This window comes from Cydia amplana, chromosome 7, assembly GCF_948474715.1.
Source record: "Cydia amplana chromosome 7, ilCydAmpl1.1, whole genome shotgun sequence".
Classification (NCBI taxonomy): Eukaryota; Metazoa; Arthropoda; class Insecta; order Lepidoptera; family Tortricidae; genus Cydia; species Cydia amplana.
The window spans coordinates 13,987,225-14,005,989 of NC_086075.1; the positions used below are offsets into that span (position 1 = coordinate 13,987,225).

The 18,765-nt window shown below is 36.8% G+C and overlaps 4 protein-coding genes across 4 annotated transcripts; 3 read left to right on the forward strand and 1 right to left on the reverse strand.

Moving 5' to 3' along the window:
- The first annotated feature begins 355 nt into the window (after positions 1-355).
- Positions 356-1,691, forward strand: LOC134649870 (bolA-like protein DDB_G0274169). The gene is made up of 3 exons (XM_063504703.1): positions 356-446; positions 524-717; positions 1,542-1,691. The coding sequence occupies exons 1-3, from the start codon at positions 395-397 to the stop codon at positions 1,689-1,691; spliced, it is 396 nt and encodes a 131-aa protein (XP_063360773.1). The 5' UTR covers positions 356-394.
- Positions 1,692-3,473: 1,782 nt separating this feature from the next.
- Positions 3,474-7,705, forward strand: LOC134649491 (protein AAR2 homolog). The gene is made up of 5 exons (XM_063504247.1): positions 3,474-3,781; positions 4,183-4,385; positions 5,270-5,518; positions 5,984-6,110; positions 7,198-7,705. The coding sequence occupies exons 1-5, from the start codon at positions 3,579-3,581 to the stop codon at positions 7,610-7,612; spliced, it is 1,197 nt and encodes a 398-aa protein (XP_063360317.1). The 5' UTR covers positions 3,474-3,578; the 3' UTR covers positions 7,613-7,705.
- A 2,052-nt stretch (positions 7,706-9,757) lies between these two features.
- LOC134649492 (MKI67 FHA domain-interacting nucleolar phosphoprotein-like) lies at positions 9,758-15,354 on the reverse strand. The gene is made up of 9 exons (XM_063504248.1): positions 15,207-15,354; positions 15,000-15,134; positions 14,541-14,718; positions 13,908-14,008; positions 12,537-12,598; positions 11,936-12,128; positions 11,138-11,460; positions 10,451-10,668; positions 9,758-9,861 (listed from the first exon to the last, which is right to left on the reverse strand). The coding sequence occupies exons 1-9, from the start codon at positions 15,285-15,287 to the stop codon at positions 9,773-9,775; spliced, it is 1,380 nt and encodes a 459-aa protein (XP_063360318.1). The 5' UTR covers positions 15,288-15,354; the 3' UTR covers positions 9,758-9,772.
- Positions 15,355-16,076: 722 nt separating this feature from the next.
- On the forward strand, positions 16,077-18,385 carry LOC134649593 (PCI domain-containing protein 2 homolog). Its single transcript, XM_063504413.1, has 3 exons — positions 16,077-16,496; positions 16,802-16,970; positions 17,388-18,385. The coding sequence occupies exons 1-3, from the start codon at positions 16,281-16,283 to the stop codon at positions 18,194-18,196; spliced, it is 1,194 nt and encodes a 397-aa protein (XP_063360483.1). The 5' UTR covers positions 16,077-16,280; the 3' UTR covers positions 18,197-18,385.
- Positions 18,386-18,765: the final 380 nt, after the last annotated feature.

Genomic DNA, 18,765 nt, shown 5'->3' on the forward strand with positions numbered 1-18,765 from the left:
AAATTTTGATATTTCCAATTTTGCTTGCAGGCAAGGAGTCATGTCATACAGACTTTCAGTTATACCTGCACAAATGAACTGTGCAGGCATAACCATCGGTTATAACCTAGTGTGTGTGGCCGGCTTTATTCACTTGCGAAACAACTAATTCATTCGATCGATCATATGCCGCAATGTATAACAAAATTGCACGCGATTTGTTGCATTGTGAGTGGAGCCCGTGGAGCCCTTTGAAGGAGTCTATTCGATTTCTAAACGAGTATGTCAATGTCAGCTGATCTGACAGATGACAGTACACCGTACACCTAATTATCCTGACCTAAAGACGTTGATTTGTTGATACTATCAGAAAATATCGAAATATTGTGTACACTTAAAAACAAAAAATATATACATGATCGTGAACAGCCTTTTGATCAAAACATTGCACGCGGCAACGCTTTCAGGTAATTGTATGAATATTTATAATAAACTAAATATTCTTTTAAGTTCCCCATGCAAGTTGCGTTTTGCTTGTTTTCAGGCACTTACAGTATAGCTAGAAATATGTCCGGAGTTGTCGAAAATACAATCAGAAACAAGCTACAAACTTCTTTAGGAACCAAGCACCTCGAAATTATCAATGAGTCCTACATGCACAACGTGCCGAAAGGCGCGGAGACACATTTCAAAGTTGTTGTAGTGTCTGATAAATTCGATGGATTACCCTTGATAAAGGTATTTATTAACACGAGTTTGTTTTGCTGTGTACCTAGAAATTACATGTGGAAAAGTCTAGTATTGTCAGATTGGCCAATACTGTTCTACGAGAACAGAATAGATATGGGGGCCGATTTTTGAATTTCGATCGCTCGATTTCGTCACTCGAAAATCGGTGGAAAACGGCGAAATGCTGATTTTTGAAATACAAGCGATAGATATTTGGAATCTAGTGGTATTGACCACTCGTTTTCAATTCTATTAGTAGAAATTACATGACTAGTAGTGGAGATATTACTGAACGAAATACACGAAATCGAGCGGTCGAATTTCAAAAATCGGCCTCATGGCCCTACCCGTAGTACTAATAAGTAATTATTAGTAATTGAATTGAAGTAATTCAATGTTATTTAAACCATTTTAAATTGGAACCTGCATACTTGTTTAGACTCTTGAAAAGGCATGCATCATTTTCTTTTCAGTGTAGGTACCTACTTATTTTACTTTAAACATACTTAGTTGACATGTTATTTTACAAAGCATACATTATCATCAGTTCATCATGCAAAATTAGGCACGAGAACTTTCACTTGGTGACTCTGCTCATAATCATACATCGGGGTTTATGGTACAGGAAGGATTTGGTGCTTTATTGTAAAAAATAATCACCAAATTAAAAATATGTAGTAAGCTCTCTGTAATCTGCTTAGAAATGTTAAAACAGTATAGTTTTTTTACAGTTATTATTACCTATTTTTTGGCTAGTTTAAAACATTCCCAAAACCCCTGATGTATGCTCATAATATTGTTGGAAATTAAAACATATTTCTTTTTTTTTTCAGCGGCATAGACTAGTGAATGACATTTTGAAGGAGGAGTTGCAGACTGGTGTCCATGCTTTGTCCATAGTAGCAAAAACTCCAGAGCAATGGGACAGCAGCGACAAGGTGGTTGAAAGCAGCCCTAACTGTAGAGGAGGATTTGGAAAATAATTTTAAATATGTATAGCCTTCCTTAATTATAGTCATAATAATTATTGTTAAAATATTTTGTAGTTATTCCGAAATAAATTAAAAAAGTCTGTAAAGAAATAGAAACGTTTTTTCTTAACCAAGTCAACCAAAAACAAAGTATCGCCAACTTGGCACTAGGCAAAGAGTAAAGTAAGTATAATAAAATGACAATGTTTGTGCAGGCTACACACTCGATTTGGACTGCCTGTAGTGCCTGTTGCCTGATACCCTGATACTGAGGCTTGACAGATAAGGATTAAGACGTATAGTGTAGTGAATTTTGGAATATCGATATCGACTGACAATCCAGTTTTTAGGGTTCCGTAGCCAAAGGGTAAAAACGGGACCCTATTACTAAGACTCCGCTGTCCGTCCGTCCGTCTGTCACCAGGCTGTATCTCACGTACCGTGATAGCTAGACAGTTGAAATTTTCACAGATGATGTATTTCTGTTGCCGCTATAACAACAAATACTAAAAACAGAATAAAATAAAGATTCAAGTGGGGCTCCCATACAACAAACGTGATTTTTGACCGAAGTTAAGCAACGTCGGGCGGGGTCAGTACTTGGATGGGTGACCGGTTTTTTTGCTTGTTTTGCTCTATTTTTTGTTGATAGTGCGGAACCCTCCGTGCGCGAGTCCGACTCGCACTTGGCCGGTTTTTTTATGATTATACGAAGCCCCCTCCACAATCGTGCGCGAATCGCGGCGCTAAGCCGCGAACGCGAGTGTGGAGTCGATTTCGCAGATCTGCGAACTTGACTCCACACTCGCGTTCGCGGCGCGATTCGTGCACGAGTGTGGAGGGGGCTCGAGGCGAAGCGGCAGAGATTAATCCGAACATCGGAACAATTCCTATTATATATCCACATTGCACAGTAATGTACTACACTCCGTATCGGCGATCCAGATAGTGTGCAGAATTCCCCATACTTATAAATCACTAGTTAGAAAAAGAAGTAGTCCCCGTAAACTCTAATATGTATATAATACAATATAATGTTGGTACATTTACCGCCTGTACCCTTGGCCTGTACCGGTAACTGTTGAAATGAAAGACACTTCGAGGTTGGCAAAATTTCCTAACTGAGTTTATGAGTCCATCTTTATGACAATAAAAAATCTTTCAAATTCGTTACGTTTGAATTTGAACTATTTTTCACTTGAATGCCAGAAAACCAAACACAGGGGGTCAACCGCGGTATCGCGAAACACGTTCGATATAATTATTGCCTCTCTGTTGCACTCGTAAATTCGTACGTACAGTGAGGCAACACGTTGATCGTGGTTCGCGGTAGACCCTCAGGGCTATAACCGCGAAAATCGAAGTTCGCAAATTGTGGGCATTTTTCTCTGTAACTCTACGCCTTCATTCGAGTAGGTAAAAGAGAAAGATCCCCGCAATTTGCAAATTTCGGTTTTCGCGGTAGCCCCTCAGACGAATGTTGGTCAAACCAAATTGTCAGTAAATAAGAACAAATAAAACTATACTCATCTTTTTCTTTTGGGTGCTAGTACTAGTGTAAGACAAATATACTGATTGTCTCTGTCTATGTTTGAAATGAGACAGTGCTTTGACAAACTATATTTCGCACGTACCTAATTATCAAAATTGTTCTATGCATCCCGATGAAAATAATGTTGTACTTTTGATATCAAGTATTAAAGGACTAAGATTTTAATTCTTTTTCATTTTCAAAGTAACCACTTTTTTATCGACCAACCGGTACAACCTATAAAAGGTTAGATGTCATGTCACATCACTATCACTAGTGAAACCTCTGACATTCTCAACAAATGTAAACATATTGATTTGTGTATTTTTAACTCATTTTATTGACTTGCGGCAAAGGTTCATTACAAAATGGACCAGGAGACCGCGAAGAAGCTCCTCGTCGAGGGCGGGACGTTCGTGTTCCTCGGAGTACCCGAGGAAACGCAGTTTGGCATTGACATGCAATGCTGGAACACTGATGAGGATTTCCGTGGAATTAAGATGATCCCGCCGGGTTTGCACTACGTGCATTATTCCGCGGTCAGCAAGAGCACCGGGGACGTGTGCCCGAGGTGAGCGAATGGGTTTTTTCATAACTTTTGGCTGTTTAAAGAACTTGTGCTTGGTCCTTTCTTTACCCGGAAATCATTCGATTGCTAGGAACAGGAGTCCGCAAACCGTCGCTCGGGTACCAGATACGGCTTTTCTAAGTTGCAAATTAATTAAGTGTCCAAATAAACTACTTGGAATATTTAGAATAATCTAATCAAGATTTCTGGCTCTTTGTTATTCCTAAAACATAATTTAATAGTTTTCTACTATACCTACATATTCTGCAAATTATGCGTTAATTTGCTTAATGGGGTGTATAATTTAAGATTAGATAAAAAGAGCAACAAAGGTGTGTCTTGGCTTTAAAGTCTGATCATTTGTATTCTAAGAGCAGCATAATCTTGTAAATAATTTATCCTAGGTCTGGATTCATGCACTACTTCCACAAGAAAGAGTTTCTCGTAAAGATGTGGGACAAGAAGACGGAAGACATAAGCACGGAGGAGATAAGCGAGGAGAGCATCCAGCGGTTGAAGGACAACCTGTTCAATTTGGATCGGCACCTGGCTCCGTACCCTTACGAGATATGGCAGAAATGGAAGCTGCTTACATCACAGATAACAGGTAATGGGCAATATGATTTGATGGCTAATTTTGTTCTAAATGGCAAAGGCCTATAGCTCTTTCCATTGGGGTCTGTTGTGGGCCACTCTTCTCCAGGTCGGGCCCGCTGTGAGTTTGAGTTCATCCTCCCATCTTGTTCGAGGTTTCTTCTTGCCCCGTGTGTAACCGTGTGTTCCAAATAAACATATTTAAAACAACTTTTTAATGCATACTGTACTATAACACATTTTCAACTATTCAATATTACAATTCAAATAAACACAAACTACTGTATTGGTCTTAAACAATGTCCCAATGCACCATCAACAGCCTTTTTTCAAATCTTTATTGGAGTTAGAAAAGGAGTTACCAATGTCACAAAGTGAAATTCTGAATACTTAAAGTCTATTTTTTTATTTCAGTCTACCGAAGACTGAAATGACAGTTAATAGTATGAAATGACATTTCACGTTCATACAATTAACTGTCATTTCAGTCTACGGAATAAAAAAATAGACTTTAGCATAAACTTCTTAAAATCTTACTATTTGATAACTAGCCAGGGAAAAAGTAGCAAAGATCTTACATTATTGCATTCAGACTTACTGCTCTCTAAATTATTAACCTATCAATGAAGCAATGAATACAATTGCACAACCATTTGCAATCATAGGTCATTGATAGTTTTTGCAAAAATGTTACCTACGAGTTTCGATAACTCTTTCAATTTGAAAATAAGCCAATAGCATTATCATATATCAAGGAATTGCTTAGTCTTATGTTATTAAAGTCAGACTTACATTTTTCAAAATATTATTGCACAAATAGTTGCAATATTTCATGTTGGTCAAATATTCCACTAACAGTAAACTGTGCTAAAATTAAACTTTTATCTAACATTTCAGCTGAACTCGCAACAAAACTGTCTCCAGAAAAGGGTATCATCCGAGCATCAGTGGAACTCCTCTCAATGACGGATGAAGACCGGCCGCGAGGCACCAAGTCCGAGTCAATGGAGAGCCAGGAGGACCCCGAAACACCGACCGAGGAGGGTGCGGAAGACACTCCGGGACAGTCCGATGCTAAGAGAGCCAAGAGAGTCACTAGGGCTGAGAAGGAGAATGCCATGTTGCCGGACTTGAAACCTGTACCAGGTATTAATTTTTACTTTCTTATGACTGAGAATCATGCATGCGGGGATATTGCGGATTCAACTTTTTGTTGCCTTATATTCTGTATTTTCATTTTAACTTTAAGCGGAACTTTATTTAGATAGAGTACTAAACCGTTAAAAGTAAAATTAAATATTTTTTATTCGGTACACTGAAATGACAGTTAATAGTATGAACATGAAATGTCATTTCATACTATTAACTGTCATTTCAGTCTACCGAATAAAAAAATAGACTTTAGAACACGATACTTTTGCATTAATACGCGAAAATTTTGCTGATGAAGACAATTAATGACACTTTAAAGAGCTCTAATTTTTGGTGGTAACTAGATTGTCAAACATTAGCAATGACAACCTAGTTATATGCACTAATATCAAATTAATAAAATTAGATCAAGAAATTAAAAAAAAATTTGGAAACAAACATGTTTATCTCACATTGCAGGCGCTTCAATGAGATTTACGGAAATACCACAGGACAAATACCCTCCAGGCTCCACTCCAGAAGAGATCACTAAGCATTACTTAGACCAGTCCTACTCTTTAGAGCTGATGATCGCGCAACACGACGAGTAAGTATATCGATACGAACAAAGTGCCAAAAATATGTATACAATACACGACCTTATTGCCTATATAGTAAGGTAGTGTATATATTTTTGGCACTTTGTTCGTATCGAGATTTTTAGACGTGGCTGTACATTCTTCGTTACAATTCAAGCCACCTTTTTGCTTGACAATGCGGACTTGCATATTCGGTGCGGGATCGCACTTTAAAACTCAGATGCGCGGTAAAGAACTGCAAATAACTACTCTGTGAAATGAGAGTTTTACCGCATAGCGAAGTGAGAAAAAAGTGGGTTCTCATGCAGGAAAATATTGCTGTCCAGCGTCAATAAACAACAAAACCGTGCCTGAGAATCTAGACCGTTATTTGACCTTATTTGCTCGATGCTGTCATAAAAGGACCCATAGTTAATGCTGGACGCTTGCTATATGCTATCCTTCCTAGTATCCTTTATCTTAAAAATAACACATAACCTATATAGTTCGTTTTTTTTAGCATTAGAAAGAACTTGAAAGAAGGTAAGCGATCTTGACATGTCTTTTAATTGAAAAACGCTTTTAAAAAATCAGTAACTATTACCAAATTACTTATGAAAGCAGAAGAATATAAATGATCGTATTAGATTCATAATTATTGTTACATACTAGCCGTAACTTATTTTTAAAATGTGTTTTTCAATTAAAAGACACATCAAGATTGTTTACCTTATTTCCAATGCTAAAAAAAAACGAACTATAGAATAACACTTTAAACTCTCGCGTTAACACACATTTAATTACACAAACGGGTCTACCGCGATATAATTTCATTGTGGGTAACAACAATGAAATTATATCGCGGTAGACCTAGTGTTGTGAATAACGCTCATTTCGAGGCTTAACTCTTAAGACTCTCGAGACTTAACGCCTGAAAGGCGGAAAAGACGATTTCTTACATCCATACGCGTAAAATAAATACAATTCTCAAATATACTCGAGTCTTCCTCGAGTCTTTAAGCCTTAACATAAGCGTTATTCACAACACTGGGTAGACCCGTTTGTGTAATTAAACAAAATATAGAAGTTACATTTTATTTTATTTTTTTATTCCAGGCCGCTTCACATCATCGGAGAGCTCCAACTAGCATACCTTTGCTTCCTAATCGGGCACTCCCTCGAATGTTTCGAGCACTGGAAAAGCCTCGTCATACTCCTCTGCTCGTGTGACGACGCCATTCACAAATACAGAAGCGTTTTCTTCCACTTCATAAGAACAATTGAGATACAAATCGAGGAGATGCCCGAGGATTTCCTAGCAGATATCGTCATGAACAAGAACCTAGTCTATAAGAAGCTTAGAGAGTTCTTCAGAACGGCTTATGTGAGCAAAGTCGATGGACGACTGCTAACGATGATTGAACGGTTCAAGGAGAATTTAACAGAGAAATTGCAGTGGGATTTCACGGGATTGGACGCTGATGATGAAGATGAGAGGCCGGTTATTGTTAAATTGGATGATACGGAGTAGATGTGAATGTTTCATCGTATAGAAACAATTGGAATTTTTGAAATATACCTGAAGTCCCGGAGACCGTAATGTAATGCCAACCTGGAGGTCAAATAACCCATTTGTATGGGTTGATGTTTGGGATAAACAAAATCCATTTAAATATTGAGCAGTCTGGGCAAATATATACAAATGAGTTTGTGTAAATAATGATTTATTTTTCAAAATAGTTTCAATGTTAGGTGTGTTTGCTTCTTATTAAATATGCATACTGTAGGTATCTTTAGTATTAAATTTATCGGAATGTTATCTGAATTGATGATATTATTTTATATCTTTATTTTTTTACAAACAACGATATCTGTTAGCATAGGTTGTGACATAGTTTAGACGTGTTCCAAGTTCCATCATTGTAAAACTCCGATATACAGGGTGGCCCATTTAGATCGGTCAGTATAGGAAAATCTGAAACTATAAGACATACGACGATCTCTTCTTAGGAACCATGTCATCGATTTTAGTAACAAGAAAATTTGCATTCATACATTTAAATTTTTTTTATGTAAAATGTATTGAAAAAAATGGTGGCCATTTCGAAAACATACTAAAATAAATTACAGGATATGAAAACAATGCATTTTATTTATTTCAGACATCATGTTTCATAGTAACATTTACTGCTTAAGACCTACAGTCTAAATAGAAATAATTTTAGTTTTTTTTTTCAAAACGTCCGGGTTCGATTCCCGAGCTAAGTACACATTTTTTTTAAATGTATGAATGCAGTTTTTCTTGTTACTAAAATCGATGACATGGTTCCTAAGAAGAGATCGTCGTATGTCTTATAGTTTCAGATTTTCCCATACTGACCGATCTAAATGGGCCACCCTGTATATGTTAGTGAAAATCTGTGACAGATAAGTTAGTACTTTTCTGGGTTTTACCCGATTATAGGTGCCAAGTGGGATTGTACCTATAGCCTAGTAGGCCAGCAGATACCCACATTTACTTAATCTTATCTCTCCTCTCCCTAAATGTTTTAGTACAAATACTGTTCAAATACATAGCACTTATATTATTACTTCTGTTTAGCTGTCTCTTCATATTACTTGTATTTAGATGTTTTTCTATTAATGACTTTTAATTCATTTGTCGGTGTGGTATTTTAGTGTCCATACCATAAGACAAAATAAAGCATTTTGGACTTAATCCTGTGGTGTTCCCACTCCTGTTGCGGCGCGTCATTTTGAACCTTGTCGGAATGCACGAAGGTTGAGATTAGGCTGTAGCCGCGCGCGTCAGATGACGTCTTTGGCGGTCAAAGGGTTAACCCTGGAGTTAACTCCAGTGACAGTGAAATCAATTCCCTCATAAACAACCTATTCCTGTCCTGTCTGTCACACAGAAACGCACATATTTTGTGGGAATTACGGATCTAAATTAAATGCTTTCAATGACCAACAGTTGTGCATAAACATCCGTAATTCTCATACTTGTAAAAATGCTTCATTGGCGACGTTTGTAAGTATACGATTTTAGTTGCATTTTATGATCGCTATATTTAGTGTAGGTATACTAACTATACTTAACCTTTTGGACGCCAATGACCGATATATACGCACCGCAGGTCCAACGCCAAAGACGTATTAATCGGTCATAGACCACAGAGCAACATAGACCTAGGTGAATATTATGCATTAAGTTCAATTTCAGTTTTGACACTTCGGTGACGTGGCGTCTGAGAGACAGCTTTTGTGTTTGACACGGCGCCGAAAAGGTTAATATAATTACCATCACTCACGGCTCGATAACCTTCCTGTTTTGTTATGATTTGATTAAGCATAATCATGCATAATGAATCCTTCTTATAAGTAGTACAGTTTAGAACTGTAGTTTTATGTACTGTGTACATCCCTAGGATCCTAATCAAGAATTGTAGACGAATTCCGTGATCCCTGCCCCAATAATATAGGTACCAATGTCAATTTTAAACTAGATTCTAGGTGTTTTTGATCAATACTTAAATACTATAGCTATAGTGCAATAAATAGACGTTATTTTCTGATCATCTGTGAATTCTATTACAATTTGTAAGTACATTAATATAATAAATGAAATGTACCTGTCAAATGTATTTTTGTTTTTAATGGAAAAATAAAAACACTATTTATAAACAATTATTTATGCTTTATTTTTCTTTTTAAATTGTTTATTTCTTGGCTTCTTATCTTTCTTTTCAAACTTCGGTTTCTTGGGTGACACCTCGGGTTCTGTAAAAAAATACTTTATAAAATCCAGTCGCAAGAAAATTAAAATAGCGGTTGTTTGTATTTAGATATTAGATATAATCGTACATTATAAGTGGACGGCGGTAGTAAAATCCAGGGGCCCGGTTCTCAAAAGCTTGTAACTTGTAATACAAGTGGAAGTCCCTTTCTAACAAAAGCTGTCAAAAAGTGACATCCGCTTGTATTACAAGTTACAAGCTTTTGAGAAACGGGCCCCAGATCACCGATCGCGATACAAGTTAAAACGCGCCATGTGATAGCATAGGTTGCATTGCAGTTGGCAATGTTAATCTCAAGTTGTGTGTATTGCCGTCACCACGTGACTTAATTTACAAAAGTCATCCCAATAGTAGTTGCGTAGTTGCTTTAGGGCTGGTTTAGACGGCGCGCGAACTCGGATGCGATTTTAGTTACATTGCGGACATCAAAACCCGCAATGTAATGAAACTTGCATGCGAGTTCTCGCATCGTCTAAATGAGCCCTTATTCGTTTAACACCAATATGTGCCGTGTGAACAATACTGAACTGTAGCATATGTGTTAAAGATAAAATTTATAATAATTAACTTACGGAGATTTTTCCTTTTCACACCCTGCTGAGCCTGAGGTACTTTCTTGCCCTGTGCAACACTAGCTGGCTTTGGCCCTTTCTTGGGCTGAGGCGGTTGAGGTTTCTGCGCTTTAGAACCACTGGCAGGCTTGGAGGCCTGCTTAGGCGGAGGCAATGCTACAAGAGGCTTTTTTCCCTTCTTATGTTTGAATGGTATCAACTGTGGTATTTCTTCCTCACTGAAAAATTACAGCAAATTGATATCAGTTTGACTAAATTAAGAGTGTCTGTTTTATAAACATAACTAGCGACCCGCCCCGGCTTCGCACGGGTTAACAAATTATACATAAACCTTTCTCTTGAATCACGCTATCTATTAAAAAAACCGCATCAAAATTCGTTGAGTAGTTTTAAAGATCTAAGCATACATAGGGACAGACTGACAGTGGGAAGCGACTTTGTTTTATACTATGTAGTGATATCTCGGAAACAGTTCTAACCATTTCAATGAAATTTGCTGTATGGGGGTTTTCGGGAGCGAAAAATCGATCTAGCTAGGTCTTATCTCTGGAAAAACGCGCATTTTTGAGTTTGTATATGTTTTCCGAGCAAAGCTCGGTCTCCTAGATATTTATACATACAAGAATTGCTTGTTTAAAGGTATAAGATATGAAAAGGTTAACAGTCCAGCCGCGCCAATTGACTAACCTTTCTTCATCACCACTTTCCCCTTCGTCATCACTTTCCTCTTCACCATCATCATCATCACTTTCATCACCAGAAGACACGTCTGAATCATTCGCCAGCATCTTCTCATACTCATCAGAGTCAAAATCTAAAGTGCTGTCACTCTGTTCCGCCTCTTCTGCAATTTTGATGAAGTTTTCTGGCAACTTTACGCCAGCCGCTTGCATTTTCTTCTGTTTCTCGTTCTGTTTTGCCTTATCACTTTCTTGAGGCTTCTTGACGTCTTTCTTGCTTTTTCCTTCAGCAGATTTCTGTTTGCTTTCTGGCTTCTTTTCTTTTGTCACCTAACACATAGAGATTATTTTTAAGCATGATCAATAACTATGAAACAAGCAAATCAATTGGAAAATATTGTTATTATCAGTTTGAATTTTGTTGTATATTGTGCGACTTATTTATCATAGAAAGTTAGGTAGAGAACTTTGTAATAAATTGGAAAGCTTAAAAATTTATAACTCTTAAGTTCATATGAAAAATTAATAATGTATGTATATGAATTTTGAACAATTTACACACTGCATTGAAATAACTGCTGATTAGCCGGGTCCACACAGAGCGAGCATAAGGGTTCATTTAGACGGCGCGCGAACTCGTATACGATTTTAGTTACATTGCGGACCATTGAGGTTACATCAATTCAGTCAACCCATCAAACGACGCAATGAAATCAAACTCGCATGCGAGTTCTCGTCCCGTCTAAACGAGCCCTAACGTGCAAGTATTCTCGCTCGGAGTGGACCTAGTTATTATCGTACAAACCTTTTCTGTTGTCTGTGCAGCATTTGTTTTCATCTTTTTCTTTTCTTCTACCTCATTCTTTGTCTTAGCAGGTTTACTTTCTGACTCCGGTTTAACCTTCACATTGTCTAACAGTGCCGCAGGAACATCAACAGGTTTGAAGAAATCATAGTCTATACCTAGGTCATTCAGCTTCTTCTTGGTTTTCTGAAGACTAAAAATTGTGATTGTTATTGATACGCAGAATTATGCTATATTTCATATTTCTTTATTTCGTATATGCACGGATACATTACACGTCAAAACATTGTAGGTACTTAGAGATAAGATTAAATTAACACTTATTCTTAATTACAATAAATATATATACCAATAAATATATTCAATTGGTACAATATGGGGACATGCAAAGCAAATTAAATTGAATAAAAATTGGAGGAACTATCTTACAACCATTCATATATGTAATTCTTTAAATTATGTGAAGTTAAAACTATAAATTTGATATTGTGATATTTGTGATGATGATAAAAATAAGTTAAAAAAAATAAAAATAAAAAACTGTATATGAATGATGGACTCTTGAGCATGATATAATATTTGTGACTGCCAAGCTACTTACTTTAAAAGCATTTTTTTGGCCTTCTTCAAATGTTCGGCATCAGTCTTTTCAGCATTATGAGCCTGTAATTTCAATAAACATTGGTTAAGTATACATATTTAAAGGCATGAATCTGGTATTTCACCAGATATCTGGGTAAATCAACCTTTTCTTGTCACTCGTTGCCATGGTTACATTCTCCTGGGTCATTCTTTAAAACCTGATTTTTAGGCATTTAAATTCACCAAACACGCATTTTTGTGATACTTATAAACCCTTTCCATTGAGGGTCGTCTACCAAGCGTGTCAGAAGAAGGTGGTGTACAATGTCTTCTAACAAACTATGCTACTATTGTCTCCTGGCTGACTGGACAGAATAACAACAAGAAATAGTTGATCCACCCAACTACATACTAACAAATTATTCACAAATTAACAACTGAAGCTAATAGTTACAAAATAAACAATCAGAAAAATATTTATCTATCCATATTTTGGCAAAAAAATCATTTTTGGTACAAGTTTTTATCGCTGACTGAACTTTTCTTTCCACAGGCACCTAATACTCATTGAGACAATTCTAACTAACACAAACAATTAGCTACCCAACCCCTGTCTCCATCATCAAATCAGCACCATGTCATCACAATATTAATTGTCATATGTATGCAAAATTTCAACTCAATCGGAAATTGGGTCAAATTTAGCTACCCACGCTAAAAAGTTAACATATATACATACAAAAAGAATCTCTAGTGCATAATGTTGTCTCTTTTTAGGGTTCCGTAGCCAAATGGCAAAAAACGGAACCCTTATAGATTCGTCATGTCTGTCTGTCTGTCTGTCCGTCTGTCCGTCTGTCTGTCCGTCCGTATGTCACAGCCACTTTTCTCCGAAACTATAAGAACTATACTGTTGAAACTTGGTAAGTAGATGTATTCTGTGAACCGCATTAAGATTTTCACACAAAAATAGAAAAAAAACAATAAATTTTTGGGGTTCCCCATACTTCGAACTGAAACTCAAAAATTTTTTTTCATCAAACCCATACGTGTGGGGTATCTGTGGATAGGTCTTCAAAAATGATATTGAGGTTTCTAATATCATTTTTTTCTAAACTGAATACTTTGCGCGAGAGACACTTCCAAAGTGGTAAAATGTGTGTCCCCCCCCCTGTAACTTCTAAAATAAGAGAATGATAAAACTAAAAAAAATATATGATGTACATTACCATGTAAACTTCCACCGAAAATTGGTTTGAACGAGATCTAGTAAGTAGTTTTTTTTTAATACGGCATAAATCGCCTAAATACGGAACCCTTCATGGGCGAGTCCGACTCGCACTTGGCCGCTTTTTGTACATACAAGCTTTAATTTTGATGTTGAATATACCTTTCTCTCTTTAATCCTCCTGTGAGCAGTGGGGTTGTGCTTGGTGCTCCAGTATTTCCTGAAGGCCCTGTGCTTTTGTTTTTCAGGTGGAATGATGGCAGCTAAAAACATATGTAGGTACAGACAAGGCCAGTTATAAACATGTAAAGAGGAAAAAATGATGTTTATTTCAATTTATAATTTAAAGTTAGTGCCTATTTGAAATATTAACACAAATTAAAAAAAAATCATAGAAAGTCATTTAATTTGTTCTTAGATGTAAAGGGCTGTGATAATGGGGAAATCAAAACATATTATGTTGCTGCAGCAATTAGTGTAACTTTGTTACTTAAGTTTATTTTGTTTAGTTCTGAGTTTAATTGATTTTTGTTAGTTTTAATTTGTTTAATTTGAATAAATACTAATGTACTATTGTATGATATATGTAAGTGTAACGACTTGGCGGGGGCACTGCCATGCCCCCAGACTTGTAATTAACCATACTTTGTATTAGGTTTTTTGGCCCAGTGCCGCAGTGAGTGTGTTAACTCTCTTACTGTGAGTCAAAGTGTTAAAATTGAAACTTCAAAGTTGTTTTCAGCCTCCATTCTATGGTTTGAAAGACTGAAGCTTCTTATAAAGTTATAGATATACCTTTGATCAGCCTTTTCCCCATGAGATAGTTGTTCATGGTCTCGGCCACAATCTCAGCGACGGCAGGCTCACGGAACTCTACAAACGCGTAGCCCTTGGAGCGGCCCGTGCGCGGGGACCTGATCACGCGCACCTTCGTCACCATGCCGAACTGCTTGAAATACTGCGTCATCTCATGCTGAAAGACATTCATACTAATTAATGGCACTATTACGAACATACTGTTAACTTCTAGTGGGTTTGCACTACTACTAATACTCGAATAAACACAACACAGGGGCAAGACGTAAAAAATATTTGAGGATAATAAAATAATAAAACTTTCACACTACATGTATAATATTCAATTAAATGTATTGGAAGGTGTTTATTGTAAGTTTCTTCTTCATCATTAAGGTTCCAAAAGATAAACATACAAAAATTACAGGTGTAAGCATGGTAATTTAAGTGTAAACCAACCTCGTAAAATCCGTGCGGGATATGAGATAAATAGACTAATCCTCTGTCTGGGCGCTTCTTCTTTTCCTTTTCTTTCTTACTTTCGTCATCCTTAGGGGCCAGTACTGCCGGCTTGTGAGGTTTATCTTCTTTTTTCTGCAATAATTCATTTGAGTAAAACGCGTTTTCAAAACATAACCTCTTATAGCCGATATTGTAGTATCTTACCTTTAAAAGCTTTTTAATTCCTTTAATTGATTTATTGAACTTCCTCTGCTTTGTTGAGTCTAAAGCTACGTTTTCCTCCATAGTAAATGTTATGAGTTATTTAATATTAAATAAAATCACTTCTACACTACACGCTGCAAATCGGCTAGGCGGGTGTGTGTGTGTCAATGTCAATGTCAAATGCCACTGTCTGTTATTGTCAGTTGTGTACGTTCCGAAATTTTAACGTATTGTTATCAATTTTGCTGCCAAAGTGTCCCGCAAAACGTCCCTTAATAGTACTTTACAATACAAGTGCGGTCATTTGTTTGTATTTTTTATACATTTATTATTATTGACCGCGATCAAATGTACTTATAATGTATTGCCTTGGTGTCTTTAAGTAAAGCCCCCTGTACACAGTGGGCTATCGCCGGCCAGTCCAAGGGACGCAGCTATGCGGTAGAAAGAGATAGCAATATCACTTGCTACCTCTAACGCATAAATGCGTCCTCCATAATGGCCAACGCTGGCCCATTGTGTACTGGGGCCTTAACATATATTTCGTTAGTTTTGGAACAGATCGATATTTTGTGCGCACTCCAAAACAAGTAATTATTATCGAATTAATTGTTGATGGAAAGTAGCCATTGTGAAGATTAATTACGGCTCGTGGTCTTTTTAAATTAAATTGGATAAAAATGCTATAATTTATTAGCAAAGTGAAACTTAAACCACAGCATGCCACAGCTTAAACATAATACAATCAATTGTACATTTTTTCGTATAAAATTAGGAACGCTCATTCCTCATTTTGACGTCCATTTCTTTCGTGACATTGACAGTTGGCTTTGGTTTTGAGTTTTGATTTGGGACGTTTGCTTATGGTTATGCTTTTGCTTTGGCATTTTGTATTTTTCGGCACGGATATTGGACAACGTTGCCGGCTTATAAACAGACTTATTTTACATATCCACATGCCTGTGAGAGCATTGTTAAATCGACTTGCGATACGCTCGTAAAATTTGACCCTACATATCAATATTTTCACTATAAACTTTGCTAGCTAAGAAATCAATCTAATTAGGCATAAACATGTCCATGACAATTAATAGCCTAAATCAGTACATTCAGTACGTTGAACGAGCATTCAGGACTGCACAGGGGGATGTTCTGGCAAGATTGTTCTCATTGCGAGACGAGCATGTGGGGAACAGGAGTCTACGGTCTAGCGACATCGCGTCGCTTGTGGATGGCAACTGCGTGGCTCCGCTGGACGATATCGTCATAGCTCACTTGTTGTGTGTCAGAGTAAGTGGTCCCACGGTAGTGTAGCTATAGGTTGGGAAAGGCTATTGACTCGAGAGGGACGCCAATGTGACCGAAAGACCACGAGCTCCCCTTGCTTCCAATCAGTAAATTTACTCCACTCCCCCAGTATAGTAGTTACGCTACTGCTAACAACTAATGGCGTTATTTATAAATGGCTGCTAACTTAATCAGTTGATGATCGATGTTTGTCCCTAGCTGTCGTTATGCCATAGAGAGGAACAAACAATGATCTTCTTCCCAGATATGCTAAACCATTTCCTTATTCATAAAATTTAATCTTACAGGCACTTTTCATGAAAGACTACATGGAGGCGTTCAACTATCAGAGCTCTTGTGTGGCATCGGTAGTGCGTCTACTTCAGAACCAGAAGGAAGAGAACTGGAGTTTGCCACTCATGTACACCGTCTGCTTGGACCTGCGCTTGGTGGCTCAGACGGCTGAGGGTGCTAATAGTAAGTTACAAAGAAAACTCTTGCTTATGATAAGTAGTGAAAAGGTGAAACTTGAAAGTAAAGTACATAAATTGTTTCTTGAGCATACGGAATTCTATATAATACTTTTGTACCATGATTATGTACCACCCAGTAACATCTAGGGTAGGTGCATTAGTTTTCGTCCAATTGAGGAAATTTGAATATACCTAAACCTACATTGCTGCACACACTTATACATATTGCAATCCTTAACGTCAAAACAATATATCTATCTACAAAAAAACAATTAAAGTTAAATAAGTTTTCAAACTTCAGGTATCTTGTATTCCTTAGCCGCCCAGTGCTTTTGTCAACTTTGTGATTTTATTTTTCCAAATTTGTTTGGTTACTGCAGTTATATCAATATTCTCTTATATTATTCTGTTATCTTTTCAGTGCAATGTAATGGCAAAATCATGGAAAAGGCAGCAGAGAGCTTACTAGCGTGCTTCAGAGTGTGTGCCGCAGACAACAGATCTTCCGATGAGGACACCAAGAGGTTGGGCATGTTGAACCTTGTAAACCAACTCCTTAAAGTCTATTTTCGAATAAACAAGTTGCACCTATGCAAGCCACTGATTAGAGCAATAGATTCATCACCATTCAAAGATCAATTTCCACTAGCTCAGCAGATCACATACAGGTATTTTGTAGGCCGTAAAGCAATGTTCGACTCTGACTACCGCTCAGCTGACGAATTCTTGTCATTCGCATTCCAAAAGTGCCACTACAAAAGCAGCAGAAACAAAAGACTGATACTAACTTACTTAGTACCCGTGAAGATGCTACTAGGCTTCATGCCAGCCAGAGATCTACTTCAGAAATATGACTTAATGCAGTTTTGGGATTTAGTATCAGCTGTCAAAAATGGAGATCTCAGAGGCATTGACAGAGTAATGGAGGAACATGAGATATTCTTTATTAGAGCTGGTATTTACTTGATTGTAGAGAAATTAAAGATTACGGCATATAGGAATTTGTTTAGGAAAGTTTTTTTGGCGGAGGGTACGCATCAGATTGACATAGCAAGCTTCCAAGCGGCTCTACAGTTGATGGGACAGCATGACGTTGATGCCGATGAGACACAATGTATTGTTGCCAACATGATATATGATGGGAAGATTAAAGGTTATATTTCATACCAACACAAGAAAGTTGTGGTGAGTAAGGCAAATGCGTTTCCTCCACTATCAAGTCTTTACTAATATTATAGTTTTACGCAATGTATGTTTATGACTATTTTTTAAGAATAAATTAAATAAACATACCTGTTCTCTGTTTGTTAATTTACTCTCGGGATAATCCAAATGAAACACTAATGACATTTAAACTTTTTTATTAAATCCACAATATATTTCAAAGAATAATATAAATATAATAAATTTTGCCGATCACTAACATAGCATTATTTCCAACAATGCTGATTAATATAATATTTCAAGTCTTACTTTAAATAATATATTTTGTGATTCTAATAGAAGGACATGGCTCTAATCTATTTTTATAAAATATGTTCTCTATGAAGTATGTAAATGTTGTTTTATAAGTAGAGTTGAGAGATACATAATAGTGATGTGCAATTCCTTCAAATTTACATCAGTAAAATTTTGCCTAAATAGGCATAGAACTAATTCGCTTTGCTGCGTAAAAATGATTTGTTATTAAAAATAAATTCAATTTAGGGATATGTTTATTTAATTTTGATATGCATGCAGAGGTATGGAAGTAAAAGCTATTATTATATTGGGGCAAAAGCAAGCAAATTTTATTGACT